We start from the raw sequence: 13,681 nt of genomic DNA, 5'->3' as shown, positions 1-13,681 counted from the left end.
ACTTTTTTGCAGCATTCGGTATTGATACGGTTATTTTATCGCATGAAACGGCTAGCGTCGAGGCTACGGCGCCCAGCACAGACCATCATGGCAGCGCTTTCCATTTCCTACGTGTTGCGGCGCGGGCAACTCTTTTCAGGCACAGCGGCTGGGACTATACATATATATACCTCTGTTCACTCCAACGACTGTAGTTGATTGCGCAGATTGTCATGATCCCCAACCTGTCATCATGCTTCTCTTAGATTACCAAAATGTTCTTATCCAATCTCTCCTGACAGAGCGATTCTCCGGGTATGTTCCAACTCGAACCACCCCGCTGACTAGCATACATCATCGCCTATCCGCTTGTCCTAGCCTTCCCACCCGATAATTACCATTTGCTAACATGCCTGGATCATAGAGCGCCTCCCGTATCTATTGACCAAATTGTTTCTGATTTCGACGGTGTCACATTCCATATTTCCACCCCCGAAGCTAAATCCAAAATCCTCATCTCCATCTCCCTCAAATGTTTCCGCGAGCTAGTGCAGTACGGAGCACAGAGTGTCCTCGAACGGGAATATGGACCATTCATTGTCTCCCCAGAGCCTGGATACGATTTTTCAATTGTAGTTGATCTGGAGAATCTCCCTGCGGAACCAGCGGGTAGGGAAGACTTGGTTAATCGTATTGCGCTCATGAGGCGGAATGTGATGGCCGCGCCATTTGAAAAGGCATTCGATGAATTTGCCGAACTACAGGAGGAGGCGGCGAGATACACTTCTGAATCAGCGCCCCAGGGTGTGGCGGAAGGAGGTGAGGTTATGGCAATCCATTATCGGGAACAGGAAGCAATATACATCAAGGCCAGCCACGACCGGGTGACCGTGATCTTCAGCACTATTTTCAGAGATGAGACGGACAGGATATTCGGCAAAGTGTTTCTGCAAGTATGTTTCACATCTCCTGCTATATACCCCATTGAAGAGAATATATGTTGCTTACGCACTCTCAGGAATTCGTTGACGCAAGAAGACGGGCGATCCAAAATGCTCCACAAGTACTTTTCCGTCATGATCCCCCGCTTGAACTTCAAGGCATTCCGGGGGTTAAGGCTTCCGGAGACGGCGATGTCGGTTACATTACTTTCGGTACTCTTGCTACTCCTTGCTTCCCCATTGCCGCCAGTACACTAGGCACTGACAGTCCTCTCCAATGCAGTTCTCTTCCCTCGCCATCTTACACCCCAACGACGTGGAGAGAATATCTCCCACATCCAGATCTTCCGTGACTATTTCCACTACCATATCAAAGCTTCCAAGGTACTTACATGACTTAATCTGTCCATCATTTATGCCAGCTAACCTTTGGAATAGGCATATATCCACTCGAGAATGCGGAGACGAACAGCGGACTTCCTACAGGGTATGTATCTACGGTTTTGGACATATATGTAAGTTACTACGTATGAAACTAACTACGAAACTATAGTTCTCAATCGTGCCCGACCGGAGAATGAGGAACGGGAGAGAAAGACTGCAAGCGGCAGGACATTCCGTGTTCAAGGTTGAGAAGTTGTGGAGGAATAACGACTGCGCCCATTTTTATGGATCCCTCTTAGATGTTTTCAGAAGTTCCTGTGCTATTCGCACTTTTATGTCACTTTATTTACCGCGCCGCGCTTATCTGTGCATGTTCGTCATTACGCATCAAGATGAAACCCTCCTCAAGGTCTACAAATGCATCCTCCAGGCTTGCTGGGTACTGATAGCGCCAACGCTGCCCCGTATTGATAAATCGTTTCGCTTTCAAAAGTACTTGCTTGTTTGAGGATTTGATATGGAACTTAAATCAGATCGTGATTGCTTCAGATCGTGATTGATTCACTAGTGACTTGCCTTCGATCGCCTTATATACTTAGATGTATTGTTCTACGTTAAGAAAATTAACCAATGAAGCCAGATATCAACAATATACATAGAAGCCCAGCCTGTTACGGTACTATCGATATACCACCGCAATCCCTCATAACGTCCTGTGTGTTGAATAAAACAACAGTCTCATGGAATTATCTTTTAAGAGCTAGAAAGGACATAAAAAAGAGGGGAAACACAAAAAAATCATGAAAAATAAGTATAAAAGAATAAAGAAAGGAAGAAAAGAAAGCGACGAGATATTATGATTTATATAATGGTAATATCAAAACAACACAGATAATAGATATATAGGCCGTGAACGTCAAGAAAACAAAAATTATATATCAGTCTTCAAAGAAATTCAAAATAGCCCTTATGCCCTTGGAACCCATTCCATGGCGTGGGTAAGCAATGAAAAGGGGCTCCTCAAAAGCGCCCAACTTAGCTCTGAACTCTGTCTTGCGATTCAGCCCGAACTGTTTGACGAGGGTATCATACGTGGTCTGGAGCACTTTTCCTTTGGCCGAAGACATGTTATGTCCCGGTATTAGATTTGAAGCCGCTCCCGCGCCAAACGTCAGTGACTTGACGCCGGACCTGCCTGTAGCTTGAATGGCATGAGTGATGAGGTACTCGATAGACCCCGACGGTGCGCCAGGGAAATCCAGACTATATTTGATCTGCATGTGGTTCGCTCCCAGCCTGGCTAACGCGACGAAGGAGCAGACGGTTCCATTTTTGTCGGCGGCATAGTAGTACTGGTAATTGCGCGGGCTTCGCCAAGGCTTGATACCTGACAAATATATCTGAGGGCCCTTGCGGTTTTCCCGCCATTCTTTGATCCGCGCGTCGATTTTCGAAGTGATATCTTCTGGAAGCGGTCGGTCGCTTGGGATATGGTGGACCTTCACGCCCTCACGTTCTGCCTGGCGAATCTTTTTGGAAATGTCGGCGTCCGCCGCAGCTTGATTGCGCGATGGATCGATACGGGCTTCTCCGACGCAAGAAAGTGTTCGCCAGCCCAACTTCTCACCTAGGATTTCTTCGACTGGCCGGGAACAGAGGATCCAGATGGGCTTCAAGTGTGTTTCTGCTTTGAGCCAGCGGAGAAAGCGGATGCTTACTTTGGCGTACTGGCTCGGATCACATAATGGATTGCCAGGAATTATTGCGAAGCCGTGAGTGCTGGGGACGTATGCTATTGCTGCACCGGATGTATAGTCCCGCCAGATCTTATATTTCTCGTCGGGCCACGAGGTTGATGTTGCGTCACCATAGTTGGCGATGAGTTCATCCAAGGGTTGGAATTTGCGATTCTTGTCGATTCCGGTATGTTTCTGATTGCCTTTCTTCTCCCATGGAGGTTCAAGCGTGGAAGATTCAGGATAAGGGAGGATTCGTGACGTGTCTGGCATATCTTGAAAGCTCTTTGGGTCTCTGTGGAACAGCGAGGCTAGACGGATGTTTCCAAGTTTCAATATTAGCATGAGCAATCTTTCCAGGCCGATTCCCGCACCGGCGTGAGGCGGGGCGCCCCAACGGAAGCCTTCCAAGTACTCTTCCATTGCTAATGGGTTGATACCAGCTTCCTTCATTCGCTGTTCTAGAATCTTTTCGTCGTGGATGCGCTGGCCCCCGGAAACAATTTCTTGGCCTCTGACAAATATGTCGAAAGAATTGGTGAAATTCGGGTTCTCAGGATCTTCCATGGCATAAAATGGCCTTGCGGACTTGGGGAATTTATCCAGTATGTAATAATCTGTGTGATACTTTTCCTTTATCAATTCTCCCAATCGGATTTCATCACGCGTCCCCAAATCTTCGTTTACTGACAGCTCTTCACCATCTTGGCGCCACCCGCTGTCATTTAGAAGTTTTATTCCCTCCGCGAACGGTATGATTGGAGTCTCGTCTAGCCATATCAGGTCTTCATGCGGGAATTGGCCTTTGATGATGTCTACCTCTCTTCGATAGCGCCCATAAATCCCTTTGAAGATCTCCTTGAGGACAGAGTCGATAGTCTCCAGCGCTTCGTGGTAATGCTCCTCTATCGCCATCTCGATATCCAAGCCCGTATATTCCGTCAGATGACGATGCGTATTTGAGTTCTCAGCGCGAAATACAGCGCCGATCTCGTACACACGCTCAAAATCAGCTGCAATCGCCATCTGCTTGGCAAGTTGTGGACTTTGAGCCAGGAAGGCTTCCCTTGTAAAATATTTGACCTCGAAAACGCTAGCACCAGACTCGGTGGCTGAGCTCTGTAATTTCGGTGTATGAATCTCAATGAATCCCTGAGCGTCCAACGCAGCACGGAACAAATTGCTGATTGCACTCTGGATTCTGAATATGGATTGGGAGGTGTCGGTTCGCAGGTCTAGGATACGATTAGAAAGGCGGGTCCGATCCAGGACGTGGTTGCGCCGTCCATCAGTATTCTTTGCATCTTTGTTCAACAGCTCTGCTTCGTAAACACTGAACGGGATGGGATCCTCCCTATGAACAACTACATGAAGCTCTTGGATATCGAGCTCCACGTCATGGATCGTACATCCCGTAACAGGGACCTTAGAGCTGGAGAGTACCCCTCTAACCTTGACAATCGACCCCACTCGGATCCGCTCGACCCATTGGACCATGAGAGTTGATATCACCCCAGGCTTTTCTGCCAGCACGCCTTGCATCGTGGTGACTTGCTGTCTGAAAATGACGAAAACCAGTTTCGAAGACATGTTACGAATATGATGCACCCGAGCACGGAACGTGACCTCCTGACCGATCGAGTGAGGCGTGATATTGTCAAACTTGATCAGATTTTGCCGTGGACGCTGTTTCGACTGCATCAACGGTAAATCTCCATAGCGGGCTTTCATTTCATCGGTTTCTTCTCGCGCCGCTTGCGCATCACGCTCCCTCTTGAGCGATTCCGATCGCTCGCTTATCTCCCCGCTAATTCTAGCCCTGGATTCTCTCTTGAGTTTCCGTTCATGGCGATTTTGCTGTTTCTTGCTCATGAAATCACTGTCATCACTAGGTAAATCGTCACTGGAGGATACGACATCTCTATCGAGGAAAAAGCTTGCGAGGCTTTTTCGAGGAGACGAAGGGGACTCGTTATCAGAGTTTGGTCTTGTCGTGTCCTTTAGCCTCGTAAGTGCCGTTTTGATAGCAACGTTGAGGGATAAACTCCTTTGATGCCTTTCATTCTGTTTCCCTGCTCCTTGTTCGACAATTGGAACCGCCTGACTCGATCCCGTCATGCTGAACTTCTATAATTCCAGTCTAAGATCCAGCGGGCAAAGAGAGAGAAGGGAATGAAAAACAGAAATTGGGCGGCAAGACAACGTCACCGCCTCCGATTTTCTTGTTTCGCCGGAATATCAGTCAGCATCTGAACAAGGAAGGCGGGGTTCATTGGGGAAATAAGAGGAAATGTACCTGAAATGGCTCTGTCTTAATAAGTGGCGCTAAACGCAATGGTGATGTAGAATGGCTTTTAAATTTTAGGTTTCGAAATCATCATCTGGTTCGAGAAAGTTGTTCTGGGGGCCTCGATATCTAAGTAGTCCGTAGAGAGTCCCTAGAGCAAGGAACACACTGGACGCACAACACCAACCATCATTTCTAATTGATGCCTACCGTCCTGAAAAAGGAAAAGTTTTGATTAGTGTAGCTGACCAACAGAAGAGAATACGGGAGAATTTTCTAAGTTGGCCGGCTCAGCGCGGGTCGAGAACCTTCGGGTTGGGGAGAGCCCGAGGAATCCGTCATAGTTGCTCAATGACAGGTGATAATTCGCACATCCCCGCCACCAACGGGACCAAAAGAACAAATCCACCGAAAGCCTCATTTCTCGTCTGCTAGTCAACTACGCCGTAGTTAATGTCGGCGGATTATTAATGTGTGCCGGAGGTGCATTTCGCCCCTGCAACAGAAGTGAACTAGCGCATGCACGCTGACAAGAATCCCATGACGTCATATCTCCCACCTCGCCGACCGGCCAATCACATGAAGGACGGATTTTGACAGGGACTTTGCAATGCCTGTATCCTCCTATTTTCACCTTATCGGCAACACCCCACTCTCAGACACCCTCAAACACCTCTCACGCTCAATACAGGCATGGAGGTGGGATTAGAGGCGGGAATTCAACGTTGGAATAAGGGATTTGATGAGGAGGTGAGGATGACTAGTAGTTGAGAGCGTGAGGATCCGAGAAACATCGAACCCCACAGCGGTCCACAGAGGCAGAAGAGGGGTTGAAGGATGGCTCGAAAACCACTAAGTTGAACAAGGCGCAAAAGTGTCAGCTCTGAGCCCCGCCATGGGAATTCAATGTTGTGTTTTTCGCTGAAAATTTGACCCATTCCACTGGACGTCCCGCCATCCGGCAACTCCGAAGTACCGAAATTTCCCACAGCTCATAACCTTTATTTTTCGTCCCTGGAAAGACCAAGGGCCTCACGGTCCCAGAATGCTCCGAGATGCCTGCGGGTTCGCTTCCTCCAGTAACTCTATAGAGCCTTGGCTCGAGCTGAATATATAAGGGTTGAAACCGTTATACGTTGAACTTCTTGTTCAACACCAGATCGATCTCTTTTGGGATGCAATTGGTAACCTACTTTGGTCAGCCAGATTCGGGGGAGCAAGGCCTTTGGACCACCCCAACGATCAATGAATGAATCATGGACGGACATTGGCTGGTAGGTGACTTGTGTGTCCTAGGAATTCGAGGCCACGGATTTGCCAGATTCAGCAAAAGATGACCGGCACTTGTTCGAGGGAATCTGGGTCTCATGGGAAAATTCCGTGGATGGAAATACTATTATTTCTTGGTTGCTAGCAAATATTCAATGAGGCTTCCCATAGTTGGCTTGGTACATTCCTTGCGAACTTGTCAACCCCCATCAATGTAAAGAACGAGAAAGTAGCCATACAAGAGGCCAATGAAATATTTCCGACCTCATGGAAAGAAGTAAGGTGCTAATAACGAGAAGTGGACTTTGAATTAACAGTTTGTTTGATTGCACCCAGCGTTCAACAAACCACAGATACGCAATAACAAAGACGGTGTATGGCCGGATCTGCTCTTCCGCCTTTCAACATCTTCACCATATTCCAAGAATATTGTTGAAAGTTCCTACGGTTAGTTTTAGACACTCCAAATTCGTAGGTGCCTTTTATATATTTCCCACTGAATCGAATCCATAACAATGTGGCGCAGCTGCAACTTCCGCAGGCTAAAATGCTGTATCAGCAAAGTAAAAACCCCTGCAGCGACTTACTCAGGGTCTCAAACCGCATTAACAAGCACAATCAACGCGTGTCAAACTCCGAACTTTCGCCGAGCAGCAAGATACATTGCCTACTGATGGGGGATGTACTGTACAGTACCATCGCCCAAGACAAGTTTCGCCTTGAAAGGAATTGCAGGTCTTCTTCCCGACGAGGGATAGAGGCACCAGTGAGCACTCAGCTGTATGGGGCTACCAAGATAAATGATCACTGGAACGGATTGCTAAATGGTTAGCAACCCAACCCATTCTCCGCTTTGATATAGAGCTTGTATGACTTGATCTGCCTTGAGGAGGGTTAGCAATTTTAGGTGGAAGTACTGCCAAATTACTCATCTCTCTCATACCTTCTAGTTAGTACTCATGTTGTTACTCATTGCACAGCCTTGTATATCCATAGCGAGTTTGAACACCGCATACCCGACAAGAGCGAGTAACGTCTCCCCAGCACCATTGACAGTGCGGCCGCCTGAAATGCTTTTCAGAGCAACAGGATATCATCGAACCCGTAGACAAGGATCTTTTGAACAGCCCAGATGCCTTCATCCACTGAGATCAAGCCTGGGATGGTGGAGAAGTACCTACGACAGACACCAAGGGTCAGTTTTGGGTGCATCTATACGGGATCGAGAGGCAAAGTTTAACAGCGCGCTAAGATGTTAGGGCCACTTTACACGTTACAACCTTCGACCGCAGTAGTGATAGTGATGTTCAGTACGGAGTTACATTCCTGACATTCAGTAAGCAAAGGGTATATCAAGATTCGTGGGGTCCCCTTTTGCAATCGACAATTAAAACATGGACTGAAATTGAAATTCCAATCTGTGCTCCACGCATCACCCTCTCCCCTCTATCTTGGAGCGATGGCTCCACTAACACAAGCGTCGAAAAGCCCAAATGTCCAGTTGTCGCGGCGCAAGCAACATAGCCGCCGAGGGCTGCGCATCAAAGCCATTATCCTCCGATTCCTCATGAAAATCGGCATGGTTCTTCATGGCTACCCATTCCCCAGACCACCGTTACCACATTTCACCCGATTTATTCAACCTTCTCCCTCCTCCGGTGCAACCCTGGCGGTCCCTTCCCATTCCCGTTGTCCCTCTGCCTCCCCTCGATTACGAAATATATGCTTACACTTCTACACTCCGTTCAACTACCAAACAAACTCCCCCGACGGCAAAAGGTGGCCGGTGGTCGTGAACTTCCACGGCGGGGGGTTCACCATTGGGTGCGCAACGGATGATGGCCGCTGGGCGCGCATCGCCGTTGAAACCACTCACGCCGTCTTCGTGAGCGTAGACTATCGGTTAGCGCCCGAGAACCCTTTCCCAGCTGCCGTAGACGATGGCGTTGATGCGTTGCTGTACCTCGAGGCCAATGCAGATGCCTTTTCACTCGATATGACCCGCGTGAGTGTGACGGGGTTTTCGGCAGGAGGCAATCTTGCCGTTACCGTCCCGTTGCGTTTACAGCACCGCATCATGCAACATCAACAGCTACAACAACAGCAGCAGCAGTGGAAACAGCAACCCCAGGAGCAGGAACAATATCGACCGGAGTCCCGGCAGCACATCCCAGACAGCGATATGAGCGACGATGATATCGGATTAGTAGATTCCAACCAATTCCTTCTGAACGGAAGCGCTAGCCCGGCCCGTTCACAACCATACCCAGAAACACCCCCCAAAATCAAACTCCTCAGCATCTTCGCATGGTACCCCATCCTCGACTTCGTAACAACCCGCGAAACACGCAGCAGCCGCTCCAAGAACCCCGATAAGTGCCTCCCAGATTTCCTCACCACCCTCTTCGACGAGTCCTACATACCCGACCTGGCAGATCGCGCCTCGCCGTTTGCCTCGCCTATCCACGCATCCGATGACATCTTGCGCGAAGGGCTTCCGGCAGATATCTTCATATGTATGTGCGAGTGGGACATGTTGCTCGAGGAAGGGCGGGAGTTCGCGCAGCGGCTGGAAGGGATGGGGAAGAAAGTGCGGTCGATGACGGTCGCGGGACAGCGGCATGCGTGGGATAAGAGCGCGAACCCGCTGCGGGACCAGGGGTCTGTGGATGCTATATACAGACAGGCGTGTCAGGAAATGGAGCTTATTTTTGAGAGGGGGCGCAAGTAGATGTAGATCAAGACTAGTCAGGCTGGGTTGTCTGACTGCTTCTTTTTGTTGTCTTATGTATATATAGTATAGTATAGTATAGACTTGGTTTTATTTGACTCTTCTGATGCAGGCTCCTCCCTTTCTTAGCTCTTGATTTCCTTTGATGGCATATGTTTTTTATATATATCGGTTTGGTTAGATTTGCATGTTATATCTATATCTATATCCTTTTTATATCATGGAGTATAGAGATGATCCGCAACTCATTGGCACATACATTATTATATTATGGAACCGTCCTCCAGGAGTATCGAGCCCGCCCGCCCGCCATCCATCTATCAAACTAGCTTAGCTTGTTCTTTGTTCAGAAACACTATTTATTTATTCCTTTTTCCTTTTCACTCTCTTTTATCTCCCCCCTTCAAAACAGTTCACGATCTGCCCTTACTTATCACTCCTGTCATCTCAAATTAACGTACAAAGCCCAGATCCCATGAGACAGTAAATAAATGAATAAAGAACGACAACATAGCTTAGGCCCATCCAATTCCGTTTAATTAAAATGCCATCTCTACATCGCTCCTCTTCGTGTTTTGTTTGAACTGCAAAAATATTCTTCCAATACCTCGTGCGCCGTGACCGGAATGGAGGATATAAATTTATTCGACCAGGCGAGAATAGGCTGAAAGGGAAAGGAAAGGAAAGGAGGAAAAGAAAAGAAAGAAAGAAAAAAAATCCAACATGAGGCCGACTAAAATGGAAATAACAGCAGTGGAAATAATAGGGAAAATAGAGAAAAGCGCTGAAAACATGGGGAAATGGCGTAAAAAGAAGCTGTAAAGAGAAAGGCAAAAGCAAACCAAAAAAAAAAAAAAAAAAAAAAAAAAAAGCCCCAACTCCAAGCAAAAGTTTTCTGGAAATTGTCAATGTATCCCCCTTTTTCAAAAATTTGACCACTAAAAGCAGAAAGTAATGCAGGACTCATCAAACCCGCTTTACATTTAGAAAGGGGAAAAGGGGAAAGAGAAGCGTGTGACATGGACAGAAAAATCAATCAACAATCAACCAACAAATCAATCCTCATCTGTCCCCGTCATCCCCTCCTCTTCACTCTCCACCTCATCATTCACCGCCACACTCCCATCCGTCGTCTCATCATCATCAAACTCATCCTCGTCCTCCCGATCATCCACCCCTGGAATCCCCCTCCACTCCAAATAATCATCCACAACCCACCTCCGGCTCCTGGGCAGATGATACGGATCGAACGGGAAATATGCATCAAGCTGCGGACCCAGGTCGTCGTCCGCCTTGATCTCGCGCTCGACGTTGCCGAAGCGGGACTGCATCGCCAGCACCGCGCGGCTGCGGAAGGAGGAGATGCGGATTCTCTTGTTCGTCTCGATGAGGGTGTAGAGGTACATGAAGTGGAGGTGGTGGGTGAGGCGGGCAAACTCGGAGACGATGGCTGGGGAGCAGATTTTTAAGGGGTTGAGTTTCGAGTTGATGGCGGGGGAAAGAACATTTTTGATCTGTGGAGGAAAGCGGGCGTCGTCGAGGTCGAGGTCATATAACCAAGTTGAAGAGGCCGGGGTGGTGGTGATGTCGGCATCTAGCGCGGCGGTGGTCAGATCGCGCCAGCGGAAGCAGAAGATGTAGAGGAGGGCTTGGGCAGTGGAGTAGAAAGGACCGTAGCGTTTCAGGTCGGGTCCGCGACAAGTGGGTTCGTATTCGGCTTGGAGATTTTGGAGGTGTGTGCCGAGAAGGTCGAAGACGTCGCGGACGACTTCGCTGGAGACGTGGGCGCCGCGGGCGACAAAGCTTGCGAGATATGCAGCGGCATATTGGCGGATGATTGTTGGTTCGGATCTGGAAAAGATGATCTGCACGCAGGTGGTGGCGAAGCGGTCGATGAAGATTGGGGAGGATTGGGAATAGTGGAAAAGGAGGAATTGGGTGTGGCGGGAGCGGTAGGTAGGAAGGATGAGGGTTTGGAAATGTGAAAGGAGGAGGTCGTGGACGGTCTCCTTTTCGTCAACGGTGCCATTGGTGAACGCTATGGAATAGTATTCGAATAAAATGTCTATCATGTAGTCGATCTTTTGCTTGGTGTCTGCACGTTGCTTCGCGCGTTGGGATTCAATGTCGCTTATATCATCGTCATCGCTGGCCAGTGTGTCCGTATCTGACTCCTCGTCATCTTCATCGCCCAATGCTATAGCTTCTGGTGAGGATATTGCGACAGGGTTGTCATCATCTATGTCCTCGTCCGCATCCTCTAGGTCCACCTGGAACTGCACGTCAATTTTCACGAGTTTTTCCGTGATGAGAGCAAGGATATCCGAACGCAGCTCCGGGGCGTAGTCGATGATTTTGATGATGTTCCGCGTATATACGATGTGCGCCTTGGCGGTGTCCGTATCGTGGGGGAAGCTGGACGCAATCAGAGGCGACAATGCACCGCTCCCAGCGGGGATAAGCTGAATGACATACTTAATGGCCATATGAACTCTAGCGTAGATTTCTGAAGGATACACAATTGCATATCCAGGAAGCTTTCCAGTGCGAGGGCCAGCTAAACCAACAGTCAGTCAAACTCCCAACTCGAGAGCAAACAACAAAATAGCAAGAAGACGAAGGAGAAAGAAAGACGATCAACTCACCCTGCCTCAACCCATGAACCAAAACCCTCAGCACAGAATTGAGGTACGTCCCCCTAGCCGCCGCCAACGTGCCCAAAAACCTCACAAACAACTTGACATACTCCTCATCTCTTCCAAGCCACTCACTCCGCAAAACCGCATGTACAAGCCCACTACAGCTCCCATCTAGCGCCGATACGTTCGAAAATAGACCCAGCAGATGATTCCTCAACGACGTCGGAGACGGAAGGTCATACACAGGCGACCCATCATCCTCCAGCTCCGTGGGATCCGCCGTAAATATCTCCTTGACCCGGTCATACGCCTCGCTGTCGCCTATCAAATGTCGCTGGATGGCCCGACGGACTTCCTCGCGCACCATCGCTGTGCTCTTCTCGTTCCTAGTATTCTCGATACCCTTCTTCTCATCACCATCATCATCATCCTGCTCTTGCCGCTGCTGCTGCTTGTTGCTACGACTCGGCATATCTATCTCAAACTTGACGCGGGCCCGCTTCTTCGCGACGGGGGGATGTGTCCTCGCCACGGGACTGCTGGCATTGCCTTCCTCCTCTGCATCCTGATCATCGGATGAAAGCCCCAGGTCCGAAATGGCGGTTGACGACATAACCATGTCGACCCTCTTGCGCTTTTGCCCGATTGCACTTGCAGGAGGTGCAGAGACGTGGGTTTTGAGGATGGATTTCGAAGGCTTCGGCTTCGGCTTCGTAGGCGGGGTTGCCATCATGGCTCTTGAGTTCGCAGCAGTTCTAGTCGAGGAGAATAGCGCCAAAGTCGGAACAAGGGGGGCGGAGGCTGCGGATACCATTTCAATTGGCCGTTCTTCTCTTGGTTGTTAGTGCCTAAGTAGGCAGGCTGATAGTTGATTGATTGACTGATTGAATCCTTGGAGATAGCAGTTTGTGGTAGGTTGGGATGACGGGGACGGATAACTTCAAGTTGGGATGAAAGCATGTATTTAACACCCACGATGAGGCACGCAGACAAGGTATTCCACTGCAACCAGTGACTGAATCCTAGATGTCGAATTCACCCTATATCAGAAGCTTTGGTATAGTAGTGAATTAGGATAACACAAAGCACACCACAAACCCCCCCTCCGTTCGCCCTTCTTCACTGGCTAGGTGGTAGCGTGCTTCGATTTTCTCTCGTTGTAAAATGATTTTCAGACGTTCATATAGAAACTACTTATTTGTGCTTTGTCTTCGACCCGCAATATCCAGGTTTAGGAGAATTCGAAAATCGTTTATTTAGTTTAGAACAACAAATGAACAAATCATATTATTTTCGTTTTGTCCCCCTCCCGACAGACCCGTTGGGTAGGTGATGATACGTAAGACACATGAAGGGATTAAGTATTTTAGGAACCCAGCAAGAACTGTATTTCCAGATATAGAAATAGAAAAGTAACCGAAACAGAGAGGGTGGGAGGAGGAAATGAAGGAGAAGAGAGAGGATAAGTGAAGTCGTGTGTTGAAAGATTTGGCGCTGGGAAAGGAAAAGTAAAAAAGGAAAAAAAAGAAAATCCTGGCCCATTTGAAAGGCGGTGAGGAGATATTCTGCTCGGTGGGGGACATCGCTAGCAGCCTTGTCAACTTTCGACGGCCCCAACCCGGTCCCCGCCATGTTCATACTTTCTTAATGTTGCTGGAAATATAATATCCAGTATCCATTACTCTAAAAATATATAGTATATATCCCACATATTT

At 48.5% G+C, this 13,681-nt stretch overlaps 4 protein-coding genes across 4 annotated transcripts; 2 read left to right on the top strand and 2 right to left on the bottom strand.

The window, feature by feature from the left end:
• Positions 1-151: 151 nt before the first annotated feature.
• On the top strand, positions 152-1,790 carry HCBG_00622 (ARP2/3 complex subunit; the record flags this gene model as incomplete). Its single annotated transcript, XM_045427672.1, has 6 exons — positions 152-294; positions 404-932; positions 998-1,133; positions 1,204-1,304; positions 1,359-1,407; positions 1,474-1,790. 6 exons carry the CDS (start codon positions 233-235, stop codon positions 1,551-1,553), a joined length of 957 nt encoding a protein of 318 aa, XP_045291647.1.
• A 452-nt stretch (positions 1,791-2,242) lies between these two features.
• On the bottom strand, positions 2,243-5,158 carry HCBG_00621 (aspartyl-tRNA synthetase; the record flags this gene model as incomplete). The annotated part of the gene is made up of 1 exon (XM_045427671.1): positions 2,243-5,158. The coding sequence occupies one exon, from the start codon at positions 5,156-5,158 to the stop codon at positions 2,243-2,245; it is 2,916 nt and encodes a 971-aa protein (XP_045291646.1).
• A 2,897-nt stretch (positions 5,159-8,055) lies between these two features.
• On the top strand, positions 8,056-9,327 carry HCBG_00620 (lipase; the record flags this gene model as incomplete). The annotated part of the gene is made up of 1 exon (XM_045427670.1): positions 8,056-9,327. One exon carries the CDS (start codon positions 8,056-8,058, stop codon positions 9,325-9,327), a length of 1,272 nt encoding a protein of 423 aa, XP_045291645.1.
• Positions 9,328-10,382: 1,055 nt separating this feature from the next.
• HCBG_00619 (RNA polymerase I-specific transcription initiation factor RRN3) lies at positions 10,383-12,696 on the bottom strand (the record flags this gene model as incomplete). The annotated part of the gene is made up of 2 exons (XM_045427669.1): positions 10,383-11,884; positions 11,973-12,696. 2 exons carry the CDS (start codon positions 12,694-12,696, stop codon positions 10,383-10,385), a joined length of 2,226 nt encoding a protein of 741 aa, XP_045291644.1.
• Positions 12,697-13,681: the final 985 nt, after the last annotated feature.

The sequence above is a fragment of the Histoplasma capsulatum genome (genome assembly GCF_000150115.1).
Source record: "Histoplasma capsulatum G186AR genomic scaffold supercont2.1, whole genome shotgun sequence".
NCBI lineage: Eukaryota > Fungi > Ascomycota > Eurotiomycetes > Onygenales > Ajellomycetaceae > Histoplasma > Histoplasma capsulatum.
The sequence above is the reverse complement of the archived record's forward strand: the minus strand, read 5'-3'. Positions and strand labels throughout refer to the sequence as shown.